At 36.3% G+C, this 27,900-nt stretch overlaps 1 protein-coding gene across 2 annotated transcripts in view; it reads right to left on the bottom strand.

Annotated features, from left to right (window-relative positions):
* ARHGAP8 (Rho GTPase activating protein 8) overlaps positions 1 to 27,900 on the bottom strand; it is a 71,213-nt gene that overhangs the window by 30,897 nt on the left and 12,416 nt on the right. The window contains exons 1-7 of one of the 2 annotated variants that reach the window (XM_061472051.1): positions 21,842 to 22,243; positions 20,602 to 20,713; positions 17,194 to 17,331; positions 10,784 to 10,871; positions 7,575 to 7,706; positions 4,554 to 4,640; positions 1,064 to 1,162 (exon numbers count right to left, since the gene is read on the bottom strand). In XM_061472051.1, coding sequence (XP_061328035.1) covers positions 1,064 to 1,162; positions 4,554 to 4,640; positions 7,575 to 7,706; positions 10,784 to 10,871; positions 17,194 to 17,331; positions 20,602 to 20,638 — 581 coding nt within the window. In that variant the 5' untranslated portion in view covers positions 20,639 to 20,713; positions 21,842 to 22,243. Of the gene's footprint in view, positions 1 to 1,063; positions 1,163 to 4,553; positions 4,641 to 7,574; positions 7,707 to 10,783; positions 10,872 to 17,193; positions 17,332 to 20,601; positions 20,714 to 21,841; positions 22,244 to 27,900 lie in introns of those variants that run through there. The other variant, XM_061472052.1, reaches the window with a different exon arrangement.

Raw genomic sequence — 27,900 nt, forward strand, 5'->3', positions numbered from 1 at the left:
ATGAACAACTACCAGTATTGTTCTTGACGCTGATCTCCTGACAATAGTGTATATTACTCTTACAAAACTTGCATTTAATTTAAGCATTAGGAACATTTTTAAGTAGTACTTGTGGTAGAATACTGAAATAAGACAGAGAAAAGCTCTTTTGCTTCAGCAAATGGAGCATAGTAATAAATGCGTCCAAAAAAATAGAATGTATTATAATTCAACAGCAAAATCCAAACCTATCTGCTACTCGAAATACAACTCCCCTTTCTTTGGCAAGCATGCAATCCAATCTATAGCCTTAGAGCTGTAACATATTTTCTGTTATTCCATATTTACACAAAAGGTGTGTAAAAACCCACCAGGCATCAATAACAGTCATAATCAAAGCTTCCAGTTACTTTCATTCAGCAGTGACATAAAATCACTTCCTGTCAGTACATCAAAGCATTTCCATGTAAAGCACTGTGTCGAAAAGACTGCTATTGATACTAACACTGGCACTCAACAATTCCAGCCCTATGCATTTCTTTTTCTCTCCTGCTCCCTCTTTAATACTTCTCCGTAATGCACATACATGCACAAAATAAAAGTAATGGATCCACTGACAGTAGATGTATCCATGTAGTTTGAAGTCAATTAACACTTTGCTGACTGGGAATGCTTTTAGCAAAAGGAAGTCACTTAATCTGTTACAATATGCAAGCAAAAGGGTCAGGATTACACTTTTGCCCGTGAACATCACATGATACTCTTAAGCAGTACTGACACATGGATTGGTTTCACGAACACTCACACAGCTGCAATTATACTAAGAAAATGCTCCACAGCTGAGATGGAGATATCCCAAATCTGTAGAAAACTATATAACATTTCTTCTCTAAACACCTGACACACTTCAGCAGATCTCTGATGGCAATGCAGCTTTTAGAATTAAATCCAACCAAGCACAAACAGGTAAATTAGGCTTTTAATCACTGAAGAACTAGGATTAGATTCTTATTGAAATACAGTGAACAAGATGAGACTGTACTTGAGAGAAGGTGAAACAATGTATTTTAAACTTGTCACGTACCGGATGACTTCTGGAGGGATATTTAGCTGGTCATATTTGAGATGCTCCCTGAGGTCACTTAGATAGTTCAAGTAGGTGATTTTCTTCCCAAACTTATGGCTAAAAACCCCCCCCAAAATCACAAAGAAGTATAAAAATCAGCATGGAAGGAACATTTATGAAGGGTTTAGTTTCTATTACAAAAATGTAAGTGCTGATGCAACTCAAAAATTAGACTGTAATTGAAGCAGCAGGAGATGTAAGATGTATTTCATTTCATATGATCAAACATATACAGTGCACGGCTGAGGGTCTGATTTGAAGAAAAATAACTGACTTCCATCTGAATGTTTTTTGTTTTGCATAGATATGAAAAACAGTACTCTAAAAGCCACTAAAACCCAGGTTTCACACAGCATTAGAAAGCTCACTAAAAACCCATTAACTTTAGAGAAAATGTTACACGGCCAACAGAGCAAAATGTGTTATTTAGGCATACCTCCCACCAAAAGACAAAGTAATTGGGCTGTAGACACAAACTATAAAGTAGGAAGTGACAGAAAAGATTTCCACAGCCTGGATAATGTATATCCTTGAGCAGCTTTATCCATTTTGAGAAGGACTAGATAGCTTCTAGGAAACATCCTGAATAATAAGGTTTTTCTATGACTTGTTCAAAACAGACTTCCAAACTTGAAGCACCAAGTATCACTAGTTAGGTCTTGACTTTCGACAGAATATACTACTTTACTGGATGAGGTGTTCAAACAAGGCTTAGTGACACATTTATACAGATGGCCTGAAAGAATTTCGTATTTTTCCACAACACAAAATATCTGCCCTGTAATGAACTGTCAAGCAAAATAACAGGTATTTATGATAAAAAGTATACTTTGCTCAACGTATTTTGACAGTAAAATTGGAACAAATTTCTCTCGCATTAATGGATTTATCCCAGGCTTGTCAAATACGCATACACACACTCCCTCTAGTGGGAGATAGTACAAGTGTTATGTCACTTTTAGCATTTTAGCTTTTATTTCAAATGAGCTAAATTTTGCTGCCAGGCAAGTGATTTTGGGACTGATGGGCATCAGTCTGTGGGTGTACAACTTCAGAGCTCTTCTGTATTTCTTTTATTCAAAAATAGAGGGCAATTTCAATATCCTACCTAAGCCACAGGCTAACACTCTCAGCTAGCTCTCAGCTGGTAGGGCATGCTACAGATACACATAATTTGTAACCAAATTGTGGGCATTTAGGAATTACTGCTGTGTCTTGAAAAGGCCACATCACCACCACATTGACCTAAATGTATATTATATTCCTTTTATAACAGGTGGGTGTGTTCTTTTAGCTCACACATAGGAAAAAAAACAACCAAACAAAAAAAAAAAAACAACTTGAAAAAAAAAAAACCTTGGAAAAACAATATCCAATAGATTTTTTTTTCCCCTTTTTTTTGTGAACTTTAATATTGACACTTAAATAAAAGCATGATCTACTAGAATAAGATTATTCTAGGCTGGAAAGAAAAGGTACTGTGAGCAAATTTTAAATTGAAGCATTCTAGTAAATTAACACTGTTCATAAGTTTTAGTTTTCAATGAGTATAATTTAGGCAAATTGTACATGGACAGTTTCACACTTCAGTTTTAAAATGATAACCTTCCATTTTCCCTTATTTGACAAACCCACACTTAAATCAACCCAAAGCACTTCTTTATAAGTGAGCATTTGACAATTAAACTATTTTAAGGAGTAAAGAGGAGGTTTTTTTCCTAGCTTCAGCTAATTCCTGCCTTCTGGCTTATGGACCTTTTCAGAATTTGTTCAGACTTTCAATTATTTTGTCAGCTCCAGTGGTCACATATTTTAACAACAGTGTTACTAAATTAGACTCAGAGCAAGTGTCCAGGTAGACACTGGTAAAACAGGAAAAACAGGAGCAGCCATCCCAATGAAAGCAGGGTGTTCAGAAGGTCAAGATGCTGCCCTTTTTGGTGATGCCCTAAGATGATAAGCCTAATTTTCTATACTAGATATAAATGCTTAAGCTTATCACGTTCATCCATTTTCACATTCCATGTAAACAAGGATTTAATGGCCAGTGTATCATGCTGTTCTGAGAAAAAAAGTATTCATCTTATTTACAGAGACATAGTAAGAGCCAAGGAAAATAAGTATTTGGAACAGGAACCTCTAAAGTTTTCTTTTGTAAGAGTTAGCAGCCAATTACTACTCCAAGTCAAATAGCACAGCTGTTGTCCAACTATGACTCCACCTAGTGCAGTAATAGGGTCAGATTGAAAACTGTTAAGTGTCCTAGAACTTCTTGCCTGGAGCTCTCAGCTGCCTCTTGAGAATAAGTTGGTTTCACCTGAGTGTTTTAAACTCTGTCAAAAGATTTTCTGGTCTTTGTTTTTTGTATTTTTTTTCCTAGAAAGCTCCCCATACCCATCACAAATCAGTAACAAAAAAATATCTATCCCCATTCCTGAGGCACCATCACCTAGTGGACATCCTGCCTCTGTCACACTTTTCTAACTACTGCTTTATGTCCTGGATCTCTGGCATTTATTTTAGTGCCAGTTAAAATAAACATCTATCGTTAGTCTTCCCATTTCAAGAGCAGCATGTTCTGCATGATTTTTAGCTGTAATTACTTTTTTCTTTTCACACACTTTTTACATGCTCTGATCAGTCTAGAAATTAAACTTTCCCTTTCTAATTAACTAGCTTTCTACCAGTCAGAAACTGAATTATTTGCAAGCTACTGTAATGGGCATTATTAGTTGGTTCATTATGGCTTCTCAGAAAAAGTTGGTTTTGTCCTCCAGCCCTGAGGACGTTCATCTGCAAAATAGAACTACTTTTGAAATTACAGAAGTTCAGGAGCAGAAACTAGGAAAGCCCAACCACCTTAGCTCTTAGAAATATCTGCCCATTGTTGCCAGTTCCTTGTAGGTATCATCAACTTTTAGAATGCAAAGGAACAAATGCACCAGTAAAATACATTCACCTTCACTATTATACCTTCCATTTCAAATCCCTATGGGCACTTCAGGACTTATCCATTAACTTTGAACACAAAAGTAGTAACATTCCTATTCGTCTCAGCAGTTGAGATCAGCCTGAGTCTGATTTATTATCTGCTTTACCATACTACCTTGTAATCTGTCACGGACCTGGTTCTATTGTGCTAAGTGCTGTCAAACAGGACAAAAAAAGTCATTCATGGTCCACAGAATAACTACATTTTAAAGTAATATTTACTTTAACACACCAGTAATACTACTGTGAATTGAGCCTCCCTTTTCTTAGAATTAAAGAACTCTACCCTATTATTCACACCCAAACTTAAGCTCACCTTACTCATTAATTTTAGACAGTTTAAATGGGTATTGTGCTGTTATGTGACATATTTTACTTCAAGGCTTTTTAAAAGCAACTTAGAGAACAAACCACCTTAAACTAAACTGAAAAATGTGTTGAATAAACTGCCAAGTACCTTATAAGAGGTTTAAAGATATTCCACAGAATTTTTATGAAGTTGGTTGGATGTACAACATAGAGTGCTTTAAGGTTTTTCTTATACCTAGGAAAAGAAAATGAAATTGTTAGAAGACTGTTGAGCATCATAGATGGTAGAAATGAATAGCTGCAACTGAATGGGAGGTATTATCACATTATACAGCATTCTTTTCAAACACATTAAAAAGACCTAATTTAGAAGAAATTGAACGTAAAATGAAGCCCCCCTCCCTAAGTTAAAAAAAAATGGTCAGTATTGGTGACACAATAGTAGGCCAAGGTAACACTACTACATTCCTAATCAATGTCTGCTGTCTCACAGATTTAATACCAAGGGTGCAGAAGTGGGGAAAAAGAAAGTATTAAGAAGAGAATGAAAAATCTACAAACAATTACTTCATCTCCTTTTATTTCCTACTTACAGGAGTTTCAGGTTGGAGAAGATTTCTAAACTTTCAGATGTAAAATTTACACCTAATCTTCTATTTTTACCACTACCTTTGTCTTGTTTTGTTTATAATTACTAGAGGTGAAGCCAACTCCATGCTGTATTGTACTGAACAGTCCCCTTTGTATGAAACAAAACCCTTTCCTCACTGTATCTTTGCTTGATTCTACACTGTCATATCATGACACATAAACAACAGATTCTAGTAGGCTGAAATTGAAATGGAAACCAGGCTGCACAAAAAGACTTTGCTCTTATTCAACATTATTGCAAAATGAAATTAAGAAAGACACATAATGAAATATCCTGCTTTTATATATAAATTGTTGGTTCTTACTTTGCTAAGTTTGCTCCCCAAAGTATTCACCACTTGCTGTTACGAAACAATGATCGTGAGCTCCAGAGAAAAACCCTCTTCTAACAGGTTATGATGAGAGAAGGAAAAGGAACTAAGACAGCAATTGTAACAGTTCTTTGCTTTGGGTTTTAATTGGGCCCATACATCTTTGAATGACAAAAGCAACTTTTTCACAAAGCCACTATCATACACAAGCAAATAATTATCCCTGTGCATTTGGCACCACTGTGGACAAGAACCCAGAATCAACAATAAAAACTAACAGGGAAAACTCCTGAATAGTTTTACTGACGTTTCCGTTTTGTTTTGTATGTTGAAGCAACGGGCATAAGTCATTGCTATTTCCTGGATTACAACTGAACGTCCAAAAGACTTTACTAAGCCTCTGCTATAAACCTTCAAAACAAGATCTATTCTTTTGAAACTGTTCCCACTGAACATCTGCTTTCACGATGCTAGCGAATCACTATCATCCTCTGTACTCTTCTCTGTCATCTTTTTCCTTTGACTCCAAAACATACACAGGGAAGAAGTCTGAAAGGTGCTACTTTTGGGCTTTTTTTTCCTCTGGCTAGTATAGTTAACACACATGCTGGATTGTGAATGTTGCTTTGAGCTTCTCAATGACAGTATACTAAGACACTCCAACTGTGAACAAAATGATGGGTGCATGGTTTTGCCTGGCTACCTGAGCTTCTCTGTTCCTCTTTGGTCCTCCTGCTACCTGGGCCGTGGTGGGGGAATGAAGAGAACAGATGTCTGGCATAAATGACAGTCATACTGTCCACCTGTAGGCATTGCCAAAGGCAACAAAGAAGATACTGCCCATGTACTACCTCTCCCCATACAGCAACTGTAAATTTGACCTGGGATTCTCTCAGAAGGCAAATGGTACAATGTTTTATTTTCAGAAATTGTCAATGCATGGTAAAAAAAAAAAAGTATTGTAGTCCAAATCTCTTGTCAAAGACAAAATGTAAGGAAACTTTTGCCTTTCTTCTCCCTTACCCAGTCCCAAAAAGAACAGATAGATGGTACTAACAATATTCAGAAACCTGCTAGCAAAAATAAGCTTTTTTGGTCTGTTGCTGAGTGGAGAGCAGTATCTCTTGAAAGCAGTTAGAGGCTTCAGATGACAGCTTTCCACTGCTGTTCTGGGAGCTGCTAAGCACAACCTCATCTTCTTGCTTACTGAGTTTGAGAGTATTAGGAGGTTATTGGGTGACATTCACGAAAGTCTGAGCTCTGTCACTAAACTAACCTGAGGTGGTGTGTACATCTCAACTTCAATTTCCAAAGTAAGGTTTGGTATTTCACTGGCCCTATTCCCAGTCTAGTCTAGAAATACCCAATAATCTTTTTCACAGTTTTTTTTGAGATCTGCTTCTTGTTTCAGCTCCCAGATTGGAAAAATCAGACACGATCCATCTCACCCAACATACACATGCACACACACATACACTCTTACTATCAGGAAAGAACTATATTTTTACTTTCAGTCATGTTGCCTTCTTGAGGCCAGCTTGCAAACAAGTAACAACTTTCAAACACGTAAAAAACTAACTGATCTCAATTGGAACTTTCTGCTTTGTTCATACGCATGTGCTTTCAGAGAATAAACATCAGAACTTTAGATTCTATCTACCTAGAAGCTTTGGCCTCAACTCACCCTAACCAACTAACCCATGAAGTTATGAGCCATAGTCAATGCTGTTCCAAAGGTCAGGCATATACAAGCACAGCTATCCCTCTGGGGCTTTACAGGTAACAACCAACAAATGCTGCAAGGCCTGTGAGAAATGGACTGTTAGAAACTTATCTTTCCTGGTTTTGTACACATGTAGCCTTGGGATGATCAAAGGTTCAAACACAGCTGTGAGATAATCAAGAATGATGACCAACAAAGTGCCACAGGTATCTTGTCAAATAGTGCACTGAAAAGGCAACAGCTCTTGGTTTTGTTCCGAAAGCTTTTTATCCCTTTGCATAACCACCAAAGCACTCCGGCCATTCCTTAGTGCTGCACAGAAGACACAAGAGAACCAACTGCACATATATCATTGTAAGAATTTGCAATGGCAAAATGAACTCTGTTAGATGTGGACAGATGAGGAAAGATCTGCTTCCTTCATGGAAGTTAGTTACAGACATTACACAACCCAAAGAGTAAGCCAAATATTTTGGGGACATACTTCCTGTCAAATTCTTTGTAGGCTGTTTGTAACCATTTCAGAGATGGTTTATTCACACTTTTCAGGCCATAGTGAAAGTAGACAACTGTATAATCATTTTCTACATACTGGTCCAGAGTATACTTTAAGTACCTGAGGAGAAAGATAACATTTTAGTTTTAAGACAGTTTACTAGATGAGATTTTTAAAGCAGTAACTGAGAAAGAAAATGTGCTATTTTTGCACAGAACACTAGTGACTGCAAATTTGTATATGCTTCAACGTATTTATCTGACAAGTTCCTCTTGCTCTAGTGGCAACGTTGCCAATAATTCCACATCACTGCAAAGCCTGAAATATGAAAGAATGTGTATTGTTACAAAAACTATGGTGCTCATGAATCACTAAAAGATGAAGACAATGTGGGACTGAATTTTTCAAGAAATTTTTAAAAATATGCATTTTAACTGGCAGCAACTTTATTTTCCTTTCTTGTTGTCTTTGTAAATTCCTTCCTTTTAGCCAAGCAAACAATGTCATTTTTCACTTTTCAAAACGATAAATAAAAAAAAAAAAATCTATCTCCTGTGAAAACAGGTTAAGATCTTGAGTTGGGGGTGTTCAGCCTGAAGAACAGAAGGCTCTGGGGAGACCTTATAGCAGCCTTCCATGGTCTGCAAAAAATCTGGAGAGGGACTTTTTACAAGGACATGTAGTGACAGGACAAAGGGGAATGGCTTTAAACTGACAGAGGGGAGATTTAGATTAGGAAGAAATTCTTTACGTTGAGGACGGTGAGACACTGGCACAGGTTGCCCAGAGAAGTTGTGTCTGTCCCATCCCTGACAGTGTTCTAGGCCATGTCAGAAGGCGAACCTGCCCATGGCAGGGGGGTTGGAACTAGGTGATCTTTAAGGCCCCTTTCAACCAAAATGATTCTATGAAATCTTGGGGTTTCCTTTCAACTTAAAATTTTCTAAATTCTTGAAAAATCCATTAGACCTAATTATTGATTACAACTTGTTACTCTAGACTGTTTTATTGAATATATTTGCCTTTCTCTTGTTTGTGTGATGGGGACTGTATTCATACATCATTTCCCTTAAAACTAATTTAAAGAACGACAATACTTATTCCCATCTTGAAATAATACTGCATGCTTTATAAGCAGATTTCTGTGTGTTCATTCTTTTATGGTATAGTTTAAGATGCTTTTCTCTTCCCTTTCTCTTACAATTGAGAATACTGTATGGCCTATCACTCAGCTCAATGATTCAAATAAAGCAATGATGGAGAAGTACAATCTGGCTTCACTTCTTGCTCTATTAGATTTCAACTTTCTCTAGCTTATTATTCTGTGATTGAGCCCCAGCTATTGCTCTTAACTGTATGTAAGTGATTTTAATTCAATAAAATACTTAGTACCATGTGCCATTTATTAGGCTGTGGCTATCTGCAAGTATCAAGGCCGCTGTGGCTACCCAGCTTTGCACGGAAAAGATCGTAACTTCAACTCTTACACTGCACTCCCACGATCACATATACCTGCTTATTCACTCAGCATACTGTAAATCTTAGCCTGCAAATAGCCTGGGACAAAGACTGCCACTGCAATTAATATAATGCTGGTTTGACCCCCAACTTGAGTATTAATGGTATTTTAATAGAAGAAGTAGTAGTAACAGTCATTCAAGACTTTTTAAGAAGAGTTTGAAATTAAGAATATATCTAAATATATATTCTTACACGTGAAGTGCCTGATCTTTTATTTTACAGCATGTAAATTCCTTGGCACATTGCATCCAGAAAGCCTGTACTTGAGAGAGTTCTGTGGGTATAAAATAACCAGTATTTTTGTACAATTACTTGTTCCAAGGCTGTAACAGAATTGCAGGGACATTACAAAAACTTTACCAAATCAATTCTTTTAGTGATTTTATCACAAAATACCTACCAATCTGGGCCTACTCTGCAGCTTTTTTCTCAGAATTCAACATCTGGGTTTAACTACTTAAAAACAGATCATTTCATAGTTGTATTGCTAGCTTCACATTCAGACATCTGCCTTCAGTTCTCTCTTAGCACAGACTTTCCAAGTGAATTTGATGTCAGCTCAGATATAAGAAAACATGTAAGTGTTTAAGTCCAGAAGAGCATAAGAGCCAGAAACACTAGTTTCATTGAGGTGTTTCCTCACAGAACTGAGGAACACTTGGTAGAAATGTGGTTCCCCACACTCATCTCTTTGGCATTTCCTACTGATCACTGCAGGTAGCTCCTCCAGGTGAGAAGCTGACTGGAAAGGTTCTTTCTCCTGGGGGCTAACACTCCCTCTATGCTACACGTGAAACTCTGGCTTCACACTGTGGAAATACCCTAGCTGTGAAGAGCATAAAAGTGAAGAACAAGGTCTCAAACACATTTCTTAAGTAACCTGTTTTCTAATCCTTTTCTATTTCTGAAAATATAACAGTGTTTCTGTCTTTTCCAATGACAGAGGGTACTGACAGCTGAAAGGTGCTCAAATATTTTGGCAATGGAGGCTGCACAAGAAGTCCAAATAATTTTAAAATGCTTAAAGAGGACAGGACTCTAATGGCAGAACAGATCTCCATGTAGTGACAAACTACAAGGCAAAAACATGTCCTGGTACCTTGCTTCAGCAAGTGTATAAAGAAGAGTGTTGCAATTCTACATATTTACAACCTCTTCTAACACAAAAAAACCCCAAACATTACAAAGTGAGACACATATAAAACTGTACATAATGCAGATCTTTATAAAAAAGGAAAATGACTCAGATGTAAATAAGTAAACAATGCTCTTGCTGAGTGAGTTAGGACATAAAGTATAACAAATTTAGGCAAATGCTGCCATTTATGAGAATATATGTATGAAACACTAAAATACTAAAATTGCTTTTTCTTTGGTCTTCATCATAAATTCAGTTTTTAAAATATAATCAGAATCCATTAAAAAAAAAAGACTACAAGTTAATTTCAGTACACAGTGAATTGCTTCTACTAGTCAAGATTCTAGGTGAAGTAACTCTGGCAGTTTCATCTACCTTTCATACACTTATTAAAACTAGTAGGTCTTACATCCTATTTTCATTTCACTCCTTGCCTCCTGCTTCTCCTGCCTGAAACCTCATTCACCTGGAAACAAGTTAATAGGAGTTCACATATAAAATGCAAAGTAGTCCACATAGGAAATTGAGAGAAACTTACTCCAGTAATCTGGTGTGATTGAGCTGATGGGAAGGGGGCATACGGCAGCAACTGAAGGTAATCACCTTCCTCCCAGAATTGTCATCACCTAGTGAACAAAACAATTAGTAAAGACAACACTCATTTACTTATGCAGTAGAACCTCACTGATATGAAGAATGCCTTATATCTTCTGATACAAGCTACTTCTATCGCCCATCATTACTCAAAACATATGGCAACTTCACTGTCAAATCACATTGCCTAGAGAAAGCAATTTGGCCACCACTGCAATGAAATGAAGCAGTTGCTGGGAAAATGATGAAGCTAAGCAGAGAAAGTCATGTTCAAAGGTGGCTGGTCATGTTCAAAGGTGGCTGGTGGTGCTTAACTCCTGACAGGAGAACCTTAAGCCTTCCTGCAGCATTCATTTGTGGAACATAAAAGGTTTTCTTTCTCTAGCAGTCTTGTAAGTGGCCAGTTTTCACTTTTATGTCTAAAATCTATCAGAATGCCACTTTGCCTACAAGCACTTGGGGCATCTGCTTTGTCACATTTCTGAGTTAGACTTTTTTTTTTTTTAACCCAACTCAATCTTTCTTAGATACTGTCCTCCAGAAGCACTGCTACATTCAGACCACATTTAAAACACAAGCAAGGCACACAAGTATGCTTTTCAAAATCTGAATATCCTAAGTGACCTATAGCTCCTCTGACAAAGCATATATTGCTGCACTCCAGTTCATTTACTCTTGACTCATGACAGCTTCACCCACATTTTCTGTATAGACAAGGCTGGTATTTGTACCATGCCCACTCCACACCCAAGTTTGACTCTCTGGAAAGCCAAGTGCTCATACTGAAGGTAAATTGGCACTGAAGACTGGGAGGTTAAGATTTTAACATATGTCTACATGAAAGATATTAGTTCCTTAAAAGCAATATAGAAACACCCCAGAAAGTGTTTAATCTGAGTTAATATTTGACATTCTTGGTATAATTTCATTCTGCATTATTAACTCCAAGCATGTGTTATCACCAGGATCTGCACCGCATAATCCTTCCATTGATTTGTTGAGCTCTATTTAAAAAACTAGTTAGTTCTTTCTGCTCCTTGCTCATTTTGCTCACTGCTTTTACCACGAGCAACCTGGTTTCACAATTCCAGTCTAAAAGTTACTGCAAAATTGTACAAATTTGATCATGTGACAATGACATCAGCTGAAGTAGCACTTCTCTTTCATTACTATTTACCATCCCAAAGGGCACTCTGGACAATGATCATATCCCCTCCCAGCCTTAATTTTACTGCTCAGAAACAAGGTAGACTGCCTATCTCTTCCCTGACGTTGTTATTCTCTATCCTGCTCCAATGTAAATGCATCTTTTCTAAACACAGTTGGCAAGAGTTAGATAATAAATTGCAGATGAACATCACATACAGGACTTAAAAAGATTTCCTAATAATACCAAAATCATTGTCTTTACTGAAAACCAAGATGAAGTATTTAGTTTGACAGATATAGCTGGTTTATGTCTGATGGCCGTCCCATTCTCATTTCACAGAAAATCACCTCTCCTTTTTTTATTTATACAACCAAAGAACCTTTTGATATTTGCTTTAACATCCTTTAAAGATTTAACTCAGGTTAAATTTTGATAATTATCACAATAGTCGTATATTTTGGACTTCCGAAACACAGCTTTCTCTGCTGGCTGGTTTTTTTCTTCCTGTTCTTTTTTTTTTGACTGACTGCTTATTTTCATTCTCTCAAATGTGTTTTTTCATCCCACAAGGCCTGTTTCGCATTAAAAATAAATTCTGGCTCCACGGTTAAATAAGATGCTTGAGCACCACTAAAGGAAGAATATGCACGACATTACAATTGTATGTACTCAAGTTATGTCTGCATATCATTCTTAAACAGACCATAATTTATTTCCTGAAGTTACTTTAAAGTGTCTCATTTGATATTCTCAGAATAGTTATAATGTGCCATGCATTAATACGAATGATGTACTAAAATTAAATTAAAACACTAATAAAAGTTTGTTCTCTAAATCATGACTTATGTGTGAAAAAATTGCTGTTACAATGCACTGTAGAATATTGTTAGAGACAATAATTTTCACCAGCAAATAAATCTAAGAAAGATCTCCAGTTAAAGTACTAAATGAGCCATTAATTGCTACTGGTGGTCACATTTGACTGACTCAAAAGCCAGAAAAAATAACCACCTTTATAAAAGACTGCAAACAGATACACACTTAGAACATGAATAAACATAATTGCATAGTTTCAATAACAGGAAAAATGAGAGGCAGAGAAACTTTCTCAAATTAACAACAGAACAGAGCACCCTGTTCTCCCACCACCAAGTGATGCGCAAGCTATAAAGCAAACCAGAAAAGGTGACCAAGAACATCAATTTCATTAAAAACTATTTAACAGTGACAGCTTCCAATTAGTGACGGCAGCTAATGAAAACAAAGAAGCTGTTCTTTCTTCACAGGTATCAGTAACGTTTTGAAAAACATCAAAATTTTACATGACATGCGAAGTGCTGATCAAAAAAGAAGGAGGCTTCCCATGCCCTCCATCATAAGGGCTGTGGCTGAGCACCCTGGGAAATGCCATCGCATTTGATGGAGCATTTGCTTCCCAGCCTGACATAGTCTGAATCCCATGACTTTGAGAATAGAATTTTTACCCAAATATGCAGAAGTGCAGTTTGAAGGGTAAAGAGGAGAGTGGTAGTTATCTGCACATTCAAAGGAGAATGTAACTGGAAGCATGACAATTTCAAATCAACACAGATTTGTGTTTTTATCCCACAAAAACATCATTTCCCTACTACTTGGACTTACTCAGAACTTAAAAGATGCCTCACATCTGCAGGAGACCAAGCAAACAAAGAAGTGCAATTTCAGCTTTGCTCCTTGACATTTTGCTTTCAGATCAAAAATGTAGTTTTGTATTAACTTAGTTTATTCCACAGTCTAAAGTCACCAAACATTTTTAAAGAGAAGCGGATAACATCCAGCCTCTCTGGTAAATGTACTCCTTCCATTATCTTTCTCCACTGGTTTTTAGCTCCAAACATTCAGAAGAAAGCAAACTACAGAAAATAAGGAAGCATGATGCACCACATATACTTGTATGTCCCTTCCTTTTTGCCACAAAGAAAAACAATCTTAAGTTTCTTTTAAAGTTAACAGATTGAAATTCCTCCTTCAAAATAGAAATAAAAAGAACCAGCACTGTAGCACTGTTCCATTTACATATGCTTCACCAGTTGCACACTGGTTTGTGACATAAATCAGTCTGTAATTAATAAACAGTTATTAAAGCTTACATCGTTTAAAAATGTCCTCTATTCTTATTTAATTGTATTTTCACACTGGTTGAATACAACTCAAAAAATCTTCTTTGCATACAGTCAAAGCTATTGTTATGGAAAGCACCTATAAATCACTCTAATTTGTGAGAAGTGAGGATAAATTTTAGATTTTTTTTGTAACTCAACAGTGGAAAATAGATACTGTAAGAGGTGGATAAATTACTGAAAACATTTTCACCTAAATTAATTCTTTTTCTTCAATTAATTAAAAAAAAAAATCTCATTGTCTTTCAATCACAGCATTAAAAGTAAAGGAACAGCTTTCAGAATTGCTTTAAAATAACCATTCCTGAAATTATATTTTGTCTTATTCAAAGAGATTAAAACCACTATAAAGTAGGGACAAATAATATAAAATTATCTATTTCAAATGGGACTGGCTTCTTCCAAGGTGTAAAGGAGATCTGAAGAGTTCATCCTTCCCTCACTTGAATCTAAATCCAGACAACATTCAAACTTGACTCCATGCCAGTTCACACTGGGGATAGGGAGGTCTCATTTCGTGGGGGTGAAGCATATTCAGATCATATTTCACCTTCCCCAGGATCTGCATTCTTATGTGCTCTCCTTTTACATCCCATCATCAGAACTGCTTTAGAGAGGGCAGACTGCTGTCTGGAGCATGCTTCTGGTCTATGGCATTTAAACTGTCCAGTAGATTTGCAAAACCCCATCATATATTTCTGACTGAAATGGCAGTTAAAGTCACTCTTTTTTGAGAATAAACAGTGGCTAGGGGACTTACTTCCCTGCAAGAGAATGCAGTATTGAGGACAAAACCATCAGAGATAATCCAACATTTCAGCCTCTTGGTATTCATCTTGTGAATACCTCCATTTGTTCTGGCAAATTTAAGCAGGGAGCATACCTTGTATTTGGACTTTATTTCAAGCAGGACACACTGATACAGAGCAAGTTCCAAGATGAAACTACTGAAGGTACAGGTAGGTCTTTTTAAAAAACACTGTGGCTTTCACTCCACCACACTGAAGCACATTCATGTTTCCTAACACAGGCATAAGGTATATACATGAGATGAAGCCAGGTGGGACTACTCTGGAAAGGGCAGGCTGGTTATAATTCTGTCTCTATCACATGTTCTCTGTTTTACCAGCAGTAAAAGCATGAATATTTAAGGAGAACTGCTCCAGTGTATTTCATTCTTCTCATTCCAAAATATCTCCCTTTTTCTAGTTCCCCCACAATTTTAACTCTTCCAAGTCAAATGATGGAGTCCTGAGACTACAAAAGTTACATGTTTTGTTTGACTTGGTAATATATAAACTTTTACTCCTTTATTTTTAAATAAAGGGAATGCCTTATTAATCAGTCAAGGAGAACTTACTAAGATTGCCAACTTTTCCCTTTTTCCTCAGTCTAAAGGAATGGAGAAGAGGAGCTTTCTCTAAGCACAGACTCTGGGGTTTCAGCTCATTACCTGCTAGCTCTGCCCATAGCAGCACAAATCATGATGGCTCCTCCAAGGAAAATAAACACTAAAAGACCCTTTAGGATTAACACCACCAAATAACAAATGCTTATGACTTCCACAGCAGATTTAAGTGAGTGAAGAATGAGGAGCAACAACAAACATTTAGAAAATAGTTGTGCATGGCTAAAACTGAACGAGTAAATACATGGCGCATCACAATTTGATATTGAACATACTAGCTGGAGAAAAAAAAGGCTTGAATCTCTTTTAAAGATCATGTTGCACTGTGCAATACAGCAGATGGAAGAGATTCTTAGGTGGACAGTTAGAGTGACTTTGGTGTATCCAGTCTGTCAGTTAACACATGTATTTCACACTTTGTCAGTGTGATTTCAAGGGTTTCATTATAACTTCTATATCTTGGTATTTCCCCCATCCCAAAACTGATACTTGAGTGAGAAACATCATAGTGGGTTAGCAGGTAGCAGCTTTTGTATCACAAGACCATGAATCTGTTACTCACTTGTTTATGCATTTGAGTCTTATGTTGGATGGTTAGTTTTGAAGAAGGGAAAGGTAATTATTATCTGTGTATAAGAAGCTTCCAAAACAGAAGTTACTATGGGTAAAATTCTCCTTCCACTGTAAGTCGGAAGCCAAATTACCAGAGGTTTCGCTCCCACAGTCACCCATACCTCACTAGAGGTTTTGCTAAACTTGGTATTTGCCTGGACAACATCCTGTTTACAGCTTGAATTCAAGAAGCTACCTATGTATAACCCGAGCTCATAATTTTCCTGAAAAATCATAATCTAGGCTCACTGAAGTATGAGGTGCAAAAAGCAAACACAGCACAATCCTAGACTTCATTAGGATGAACAGTGTTAAATACTGCTATTTGTTTCCCATTGTATCGATTTCTTTAGCTCAGGATTGTGATTATTAACGCTACTAATTTAGCAAGCACATTGGTGCCAAAAATAAGCCCAAAGGAAAAAAAATAGGCTATGCATACTGTAAAGAAGTGCTTTGATATCATAAATATGTCTTATACGCTGCCAAACTGTTTTAAAAATAAATAACTGTAAACATTGAACGATCCAATAGCCAAACATGCTATGTACCCATAGCTTCTCTCCATGTCACAACAGAAAGTCAGATGATAAATGCAGTTAACACTTAATGTCAACAGTTTTCTTTCTGCCTTTTGTTAGTTTTTATACAGTAACCCATTTCTTTGGTTGCATGCCCTTTCCAGGGCAGACTAGAAAATGATTAAATGTGACTACACAACATTTCAAGTTATTCAGAAAACAAAACAGCTTATCAAAAATAAAGCACAGATCTGTTACAGCCACAGCTAGGCCTTAGATTATAATATATTGTTATAGTTATATTTTAAGCAAGATTAAGCCCAAATATTTAGCTCATAATTCATCCACAGAAAAGCACCGAGTTCATATATTACTGTTCAGCTGCTTTTCAGGATGAAGGCTGAAGACAGCAACATGATTCCTATGCATCACCTTGAGGAATACAGTAAGAAAAATGCAGTAAGAGGTGCAGTAAGGTAAACTCATAGTATTTTCCAAACATACCTGCTAACTGGATGATGCCATGTCTTGCAACATCATAGTAGGGGTGATTGATATTTAGCTCAGGATCCGCAAGTGCTGGAGGCATAAATGTTTCTTCCTGTTCTGACTGTATATCTTCCGCTTCATCTTTTTGCAGTTCTAAAGGAGCAAGCAAGACTGTTTTAAGTGCTAATGAACAGAGAAAAACTTTTGCCTCCAATACATTATTTAAGGGTTGAACTGTAGCTCAGTCTGTCAAAACCAGTCATTTATCACTCTTTGTTGCAGCTTCAAATCAGTTTCTTGTCCTTTACCCTTTCTCATGGGTGAGAAATGCAACCCTTCAATACTTCAAAGCTATCATGTCCTCCTTAAGTTTAGTATCTACTGTTTTGCTCATGAAAATCTCAACAATGACTGGACAGCTGGCATACTGTGACCTTGATATTCACAACTAGTGGAGTTTTCTCATCATTTTCTACACTCCCACAGTCTGCTTTTGTATCCATCTATAGCTTCTTGACTTTTATTTCAAGGTTGCCCAAGTGGAGAAGTCAAAGCTTCAGTATGCTACCATGTGCTTTGACAGCTACTCCACATTAACACCCCACGTGAACGCTCTCAGAAGGCAGACTCATTACTTTGCATAAAGGTAGCAAATTGCAAACAAATCTCCATCTCACCTCCCCCACAAATCCACAGTTTCCTTGAAATCCTTTAACTTTCTGAACTTGCAATAGGGCAAACGCAGCCAAATGTCCACCAAACACATACTCCAGTCAGAGGCCAAGCAAAGGTGTAAAAGCCTGCTCAAAAGCACAGTAAAAACGAATGACCATCCTTCACCGAACTTCAGTAGATTCTGGACTATATCCTAGAATTAAAATCTACTCTGTACTGAAATACGCAACACAAGGTTAACTGACACTGTTCCAGGTTTTTTTGGTTATGTTTATTTTTTTCCCCTAGTTCTTTTCAAACTGTTATTCAAACAGAACTGGTCCTAAGTACGTATCCAAATAAACACAGATTTTGGGATAATTACTGTCAATAATGCTCTACACTATTCGTGTGAATGTTTTCTGGAACCTGCAGGAATAACATTAAATTGACACACTAATGGACAAGTGTCATGGTGGCTTAAAAGAAGAAAAGGCACATGTCAAAAGAAAATTCTGATAAGGTGCATCATTCCATGTACATCATCCATCTCTTTTTATCATGTAAATTTTAATAAGGTAGAATTAATGGTTTTATCTACAACACTATTAGTGACCCTTTAAAAAATGCTTTAAGAATATTGTGCCTTCTGATCATCTGCGTATTTCATATGCCTTGACCACCACGCAAGACACTAGGGCAGAAAGAACATATTAAGTATTGATTTCAGCCAGATTTACGTGCCAGTACCTAATAAGTGTTACAGGAAAAACTCTTAGTAAATATTTCAGAATGTTTTCCACTCACCGTATCTCAGTATCTTTCTAGCCTATAAACAGCCACATGAAAGCTTTATTGTCTCATTTTTATTTTTAACATTATTTGTACTAAAAATGAATTTCACAAGGATGAAAAATGCCACTAGCGGCTGGGATTCTCAAAGATAAATAGGAGTCAGGAACACATGTACTACTGTTACATTTCTTTATGTCTGAATTCATATTACAGCCTCAGGAGATAAATCAGCAGTCTTACAGGAAAACAAATCTGCCTTTAGAAATACACAATTAGAGTCCTCCTTATACATACAAAAAAGTTTAAATTTTTATTATTATCTCCAAAATGTGTATTTTTCTACCCTTTAAAAGTGTACCACATGTAGAAAGCTAGACTAACCTTAATTGGAAAAGTATTCTTTTACTCTAAAGAATGTTTCTGACCCAAGACCTGGGAAGAATAATACAATGTAGTATATGAATGTTATGATTTTTTTCCTTTTTAAAATATTTCAGTCCTGTTAGAACAAGGAAAACATTGTTTTGTGTATTTGATTTTTGTTTTGGTGGTAGGGTTGTTTTTTTCATGTCTGAGCACTGTAACCACCCAAAGTAACAAAAACTTGCAAAAGGGAAAGAGGAAAAGAAATAGAAAATGGTAGTCTTGTGGAGACACAAAGCAGCAGCTGTGAACCATTTACCTACCATAATCCACTGAAACTTAACATGATTTATTAAAAGCAAAATGTGTATTCCAGATAAATACAACAGAAACAACCAATATGTTAACTACAGCCTTTGGTACAGAGAGGCAGAGGTAAATCCTTCTGTAAAAAATTACTTTGTACTAAGCATAAAAAAAGACATGTTTCCAAAAAGCAGGGGTAAGGATTTGTAACAAAGTATAGATATCAAGCTTTTTGAGAGGTGTCACAGAACTAGAGAAGCAAAGTAAATATGCATGCCCATTTGTACTGCACTTACTTTACTCACAGAGGCTAAAGAAGTCTCAACAGCTATCATATCTACCAAAAAGCTAGTTAACTCTAATCTAGTAAGATAATTCTTTGTATATTCTTTTTCTCATACCTCCTTCCTCCACCCCCTGCCCTTCTTTTTTCTTAATGTGTGTACAAGAGGACTGGACCTCAAGAGACGTTTTGTAACAAACACAAAATAAAAAAAAGAAGATTCATTGTTCCAAACTGATGGAGACCTCTGCTCTGTTTTTCTCCTGCACATGACAGAGGAGTTTATTGCCCTGCTCCATGAGCTGCAGCAGAGTATCATCATTGCTACTTACACTGTTATTGCTGCTGAACCCAGGCTGGGAGACAACATGAGGGGCCTGATCCTGAGCTTGCAGAGACAGAGGGGAAAATTGCTTTCAACGGATTTTGAATCAGGCCCTAGGAGCTAAAAGCCCAGCCAGCTGCTCCTGAAAGTCATGACATAGAGAAATCAGAGATAAGGCAAGAAAGAAAAGGGAGGCGTGGGAGGAGTAAGAAGAGGGAGGTAAGGTCTGGAACATTCTTGCTCTGGGGTTCAGCCTGGCATCCTCAAAAATTCAGAGAAAAAAAAAGGTACGCTGATCTTTCAAAATTACGAGGCTGCTAATGCCATATTGCTCAGCTCAACTAACATCTTTGAAATAACATGCAATACAGCAATCTCTATGCTCATTCAACACTTGTCTGTTTGGAGTAATGACTTCCATTTGTGCCACAATATGTGATGATGGTGATATCCAATAGCCTAGAATTGCAGTAGGAACATCTACCAATAATTCATAAAAGCTGAATGTATTAAACTAACCTTCAACCCTAATGACTTCAGTAGGATACATATTAATACAGTGGCTGTAACTCATTTTGGATTGCTCCAAGAAGTATTACAAAATATAGATGAAGCCTCTCACTTACTGAATATCCTCTATTAAATCACCTGCAACTCTACACAGATGCCATTTGAAGTATAATAAAAAAATATTTACCTATTTCAGCTAACTTCTCATAGTCAATCTCAGACATGTTTCCCCTTAGGAACAAGACTATGCAGAACTTGCTAACTGATTCTTGCAGGATGAAAAGGTCCTTGGGTCAGCCCTACAAAAATAAATAAAAGCAGTTGTCATCACAACGTCGCATATTTTACCCACTTTACAGTTATAAAAAGAAAACAAAAAAAACATCCCAGAAATCTTACTGTCCAATTATTGTCGAGGAAACATCATCAGCATCTGGCCACCATTTTCTTACAACATAGAATATTATAAAAGTATTTTAAAATGGTGGTCCAAAGAAAGAAAAGCTATGCATGACAACAACTCAAAAAATTGACCTATTTTAATTTTAGACTTACATATTACACATTTTTAATCATAAACATCAAAATTGCAGATTAATTCCAGAAACAAATAAATCAGAATTATTTCTTAGTTTTATTTCTCTGATCAAGAAGATGCATATACTCCATACCATCACACCAAAGTCACTTATTCTGCAGCAGTTATAAATTTTATTACAGGAAATGTTCCATACCCCACATCTCGCATGAAAGTGCTTCATGAAAATTGCAAGTGAGCATTAACACATAAAAAATCCTGAAAAAAACAGCAGTTCCTGTGCGTAATCACTGCTTTTTGTCAAACGCTCTGTGGAGTGCTTTGTAAACAGAATACTAAGTACCACACTCAAAAGTGAGCATCAGAAGTGAAGAATACAATTCAGGAGATCTGTTTCCCTAAGCAGCTGCTCCAAAAAGCAAAATGAGTGCTTTCCTTAAATTAAAACCCCAGACCCAGATGTGGAGGTAAGAAAGAAATCGAGCTTTTATAACTTTCATGTTAATTTAACACCCCTACCTTATACCGGTTTGTTTTCATCTAAATACATTAAATAAAAAGAAAATAGCAAATTCATGGCTTAGTTGTCAAAAAGGCATACACAAGCATGTTCTTCTCTTCTGCCAAGAGGTTAGATTTTTTATTTCTCCTTCAAACCCCTGAAACTGGGATATTATTTTGTACCAAAAAAAAGACCAGTTTGCCTGCTTGCTGATGCCCATGCTGCACATCCCAAAGCTTAACTAGGTTTATTCTAGACCCACAAGCCTGAAGGTTAGACACCATCTTTTTTTTTAGCCAGAAAAAGGATCTATAAGTAGTGTTTTAGAAATAAAATGTACATTGACAAAGCAAGTAAATATCTGTCTAATTATAAGCATATGTTTACCTATTTTCCTGAGGAGGAATTAGTCATTAGAGCAATCACAGGTACTGTGTGTGTGAAGTAGAGTCAGGCTCAAACAAGCTAATGCAGTCTATCCTTTGGGTATTTACGCAGGCAAAACAAATTTGCATCCTAGTATATGACTAAACACCCAAGTACTACAGTAAAATAAGCACCCACTAACCATTATAATATTTAAAAGAGTTTGTGATGGCTAATGAAAGTTTTCCACAAATTTGCACAGATCTGATACTCATAGTAATTATCACCAAAGGCAACCATGCATTTCCATAACTTGCTGTATTGCAGATAAAATATGGACATGGCTCTACCACTTCAAAAATCTTTAAACACCAACTGTTTTATAACAATCTTACTTGTTTCCTGTTGAAAATACTATATCCTTTTACAGGAAACTCTCAAGTTAAAAGCACACACAGAAGGAAAAGTCCTCTTAAGTTCAAAAGAGAAAATTATGTAATTTCTCATTAAGCAACAATTTGCTTAAAAAAGCAAAAGTAATTCAGGGACAGATATCGAATTAAGAATTGACTAGGCTGGAAAAGACTTTTATGATCATCAAGTCCAACTGTTAAAAATTATTAGTGTATACTAAATATGCATCTCAGTTCATATTAATTTCACCACAAGGTATTCAAACTGGAAATTCCATTGTTGTTTTTAAATTACGATGCAAAAAGCTCCAACTTAGTGATTGTTATTCCATAATTATTATTACAAGTGGTATTTAGATATTTCCAAAATTAACAATTGGGAACTAACATGATAGTGCATGTGTTTTTTTTTGCCACTAAGTTGTGACAGGTATTGTAGACAAATTAGTAATTGCCAGATTGACACTTCTTCAAATAAATAAAAGTATCTACTTCAAATAAATAAAATTTTAAAATGTTTTTGAAGCAAGGTACAGCTGCAAAAAAAAAAAAAATTAAAAAAAATGCAAAGAAAAGCTATTTCTATCTTATCTGAACAATTTCCTCCTGCTTTTTCCTAAACAAAATGTTTATATTTTGTAGAAATCAAAGAATGGTTCTAGGTTGGAAGGGACCTTAAAGATCAGCCAGTTCCAATCCCCCTGCCATGGGGAACATATGTCCAAATTCAGCCTACATCTCCCACTTGAACTCGTACCACCTAGCCTCCAACCCCACTGAGTATTTCAAGCTGCTCTATGCTCAAGCTGGAACCTGACCACAATAAACTCTTTGTGACTTATTTTTCGGTTACATTTTTCAGTTTATTTTTCATAGGCTACTACCTGCATTCAGCCAAACTCAGAACAAAGAAAGCCAATGTTCAATATATCTGATCTTCACAGTCTTCACCCCAACCAAATATTTCCCAAAGCTCTTATAAGGAAATGGGGCTCTACCTTCTTTCTAAAATACCTATTTACACCAGGACTTTCCATGCCATTGAATTTCAACCGCAAATCATAAATAAAATCAGAAGTCATAAAAATTAGGCTATATCTTTGACACTGGCATGCTTTTCAGATTATGTGAGTAGTGAAAGTCTCGATGAATTGATGGAACAGGGAAAAAAGCCATCTCCTTGATTCCCCAGCTAAAGAAAAATGAAAAAAAAAAGATAAAAGTCCTACTGCATAGCATGGAATGAAAACCAATTTCTCCTTCACACTAATTGCTACCACTATAGTTAGAAGTAGTGGCTCAATCTAAAGAGGACAGATTTAAATCTCTCTGAAAATCTGCTGAAAAACATCTGGCTTCTGTACAGCAAAGTTACCATACAAGTGAGAGCAACTATGTTAGCGTTAAAACATTTGCAAACATTTAACACACAAAGTTACTAGGAAGACAGAAATAATTTAGGTGGAATCAAAGAATAAGGGAAACAGGGAAGAAACCATCTGCCTGGTTTTCAGCTTACTGTTCCCTTGGGGCTGCAATTAGAAAGTTTCCAGTTACAAAACAAATTTATTGTAGCACCCTTGGAAATTGATTTCCCGTTGACCTCAGCATTCTCTGTTCCTAGGAGATAACATAATCTCCTTAATAGTGTTCCATACCACGTATCACTGTTTCTAGTAAACTGTCAGATTTACTACCTTCCCCCACCTTACACCACCAAAAGGACAGTAAAAAAAAAAGCCTCAAAGAGCCAAACGACAAGCGTTTTATTAATAATAGAAATTTGGAAGTATTTTACAAAATACCATAGTCTATATCCCTCCACAGGCAAGGTTATTATTTACTGACATCCCTAAAAGAGCATTACTTTATTGAAAATGAGGGCAGTCACGCACACAGAACTATTTGATAATGAACTCACATCTATGGATAGTCCAAACAAAGGTGAGGGATTCCTTCCAACATTTGTCAAGGCACAGAGATCTTTGATGCCTATTCTTTTTGTTCACTCAGCTGTCAGATACGTTCTTCAAATTTAAATGGTGTGGCTTCTCTTCCCCTCCATCCCCCACAGTGTTCTTGCGCTCCACTGATATTCTTTGTTACTTTTAAAATATGTGACATAGATCACCATGTAACACCAGTCTGCAATTCACATTTTGATAGCATGAGAATTCTGTGTAAACGCAGTATTTGCTAAGGGGTAATGTCTACAAAACCAGGTAAAGTGGTTTCAGAAGATTATTTTATTATTTATAATACTGCAGAAACTTTGCTATGGCATCTATAACCACAGCAACACATGAGCTGAGTGCATAATGTACTCATGAAAAGTACATTCAAAACAAGCTCCTTTTCTTCCCATAGGTTGTCTGCACTAAATAGTATTTTTCCTCAGTGTATTTCCTATACCTGCTTTCAGGTATTTGACACAATTCGTTTTTATACTCTTTCTTGACCTACCATTCCTTGTTGGCAATATGTTGAGGAAAATCAGCTGGACCATGCATAGCAAGTAGACACCAAGACTGCCAGAACTGAAATATCCTTTCCAAAATAAAGTACTGTGAAGCCTGGAAAAGCAAATATTCTAGTGTTACCTCCACACATCAATATAGATAAGTGTTATTGAACAATGAAATTCAGGAAAATTTAAACAGCTTTGATTTTATTAATTTTTCCATTTGGGCTGTAATCCCAAATTGATTTTACTACTGTAATACAGTCCATCGATTTTAGTGCAGTAAAGATAAATGTACACAAATTCCTAGAGCTGGCCACTTTTCTCTGCAATGTCAAAACATTTTTAACCAAACTTTCCCTAAAAAAAAATCATTTGCAAATGAAAAAATTATTCAACAATTTATTATGTTTTTGAAAGAAGGATTTTGACAGACATACTGGTAAATTTACAATTAGAAAACTACTATTTTGAAAAGTTCAATACAAGTTTATAAAAGGTTATCCAACTATGTAAGGATATTTCAATCACTTTAAAAGCATAATCACTACTCTTAACTGCATCTGCATAAATTTATTTTAAGATCACTTAATACACAAAAAGCCATGGTAGAATTTAAAGCAAAATATTAGAAATATTCCTGCAACTGTTCAGCATTTACCTGATTTTAACATGGCTTGGGTTCTTAAATGTGAAGTTGACAACACTGTTCTTTCACAATTAACAAAACCATTAAAGACTTTATAATGGTTAACACACATCTCCACACAACATAACCCTAGTAGCATTACTACTCTGTCCCAAAAATAACATAGGAACTTTGTTATAGGCAGTATATAGGCAGTTTTAAGCCTATAATGAAAAATATTATGTTAAAACTGAAGAGTAAAAATAACAATTAAATGCATATGGCCTTAAAAAGAATCCAAACAAAAACTTCATTCTTTCTGTACCACACTAGTTTGGGGAATTTTGAGCTTCTTTTCCTATAATGATCAGAGAAGCAGCACACACAAAGGTTAATTCCTGCAACAGATTGAGACACAGCTTTGAATATTAGAAAGAAAGGAAGACACTCTCCCCGTCATGAGTCTCGGTGCAATATAATACCCAGTTACACACCGATCAAACAGCACTGATTTCTCTGAAAGCAATTTTCTACTACTCATCCAATTGGTGCTTGGAAAATAGGCAACAGCATTTACTTGGTGATGGCATATACTGAACCTAACTTGGAAAGAAGCCCAAGTTTGGTTGGTTGGTTGGTTTGCTTGTTTGTTTGTTCCCTCCCCCAGTATTTACTCTTGAACAAATACTAAAGGAGTATTCTTTAATTACACAAACACAACCCCTAACATTATTTTCCTGTTTACCTCTCTACCAAGTTCTTCTTTTCTCATTTTTTCTGTTGTCTTGCTGCTAATGAAACATGACTGAATAAGTAAATGTGTGTGTTTGTATTCCCTCAGTATTTAAAATTATACTGGCAACTAGAACTGTGATTTTCTAAACAACAGTTTTCATTTGTCATAATGTTTGGTGAAGCTTGATGGCTCAACAACCTCAATAAACAAATTTCATCACTGAGTTACCAGCGTGAATTCAGCGTGAATACAAAGCAAACTATGTTCACCATGTGGATGTATAGCAGCAAAGATAGGAGAGACCAGTAACTTAACAGAAAGAATAAGTGCTGTTATCAAAGACAATAAATATAATTTTGAAGCATTTTCTTAACCCCTTCCTCAGAATAAAAATATTATTAATGTTGAAGGGAAGGGAGGAAGTGCCCACATGCTATGCTGTACTTGGTTTGATAATAAATCAGACTTTTAAATAAAGACTTCAGTTTCTGATGCCATAAACTGAGTAACATTTAACCAGCACCGCATTCATTTAAGGCCAATATTTGTTGTATATAAAATAAACAAAACAATGTTTGCTACATTGTGTAGGAAAGTGAATTCTCAGCAGGGAGGATGGTAAACACTGTGTAGCACACTTCTGAAACGAGAAATTTGTGACTGGACAGTTATTTTTCCCCTCAGAGACAGCCTGGGGAGAAAACGATATTCACTGTGGTTGGTTTTACACATTCATGTATAATAAAATTTAGAACATGATTATTTAAAATAATATGGATGCTGGAGTGATAAAAAGATATAAAAGTACAGTGTTACTGCCTAGTATAGTGCAACACCACCCTTCCTGTGGCAGAGCCTGTGTTGTGGTCTAGGATGTCATTTACAGGTTGTCCTGGGCAATGAACAACTACTGTTGGAGGTATAAATCCAACTCCATCCATTCCTGTCTTTCCTCTGAGTGCTATCTCTTGACTGCAGGCTGCCTAATAAAACATTTTCCCACAGTTATATACTATGCCCAATCTCAAAGTCTACTGCAATGTGCCTGCCTCTATCATGCTTGTGATCAACTCAGTCGCAGGACAGGAGCAGGTAGGTAAACAGAACAGGTTATACTTTGAACCCACAAGTTCTACCAGACTGCCCGTCTCTAGTTTTCCTCCTCTGCTGGGAAATTGGTGACCCTATCATTTCATTAACCACAAAATACGTAAACACAGTCTTTTCCCTGCACCCTGCCATACCTTCTCTGCTGAAAGGAGTCAAAAATCTATTTATGGGAAGAATTAAGCATGTCAGAGTGAAATAAAGATTGTTTCCCTACTGCATATAAATATCTCCATGTACCAGCCATTTACAGTTCTGAAAGCACTGAAGTAAAGGGATTATTTCTACCCATTCTAGCAAAGAGGTTTTGGAATGCTCTTTTGTTGACTGAAACAGTGGAAATTACTTTCTTATCACATCCACTGGTTCATCTGGCACAGTGAATGCACATGGAAAAATAAAGTGTCTAATGTATAACCAATTAACAGAAAGCCATGTATGTTTGATGCATCATTAGGACAAAATTATCCAAACATGGATAAGTGGCTGCAGTATGACACACTACACCATTTTTTGGTTCAGTGTAAATGTTTATTGACTAAGCAAAGATTGCTATAATGTAATCATAATAAACATTAATGATCAGTCATGTATGGAACTTGCTCTCTAAATTAATATACTGTAATACACACTAATGTGGCAGAATTATGTTGGGCTGAACTCATCTTTAACTAGCACTTCCATCCCAAGGGATTACACACTTTCAATTGCAGACAAGTATATTTTTAAGACTGC

The sequence above is a fragment of the Pezoporus flaviventris genome, unplaced genomic scaffold, assembly GCF_033815535.1.
Source record: "Pezoporus flaviventris isolate CSIRO_AGI_PZ_B2104156 unplaced genomic scaffold, CSIRO_AGI_Pfla_v1 ptg000070l, whole genome shotgun sequence".
In the NCBI taxonomy this organism is placed as follows: domain Eukaryota; kingdom Metazoa; phylum Chordata; class Aves; order Psittaciformes; family Psittacidae; genus Pezoporus; species Pezoporus flaviventris.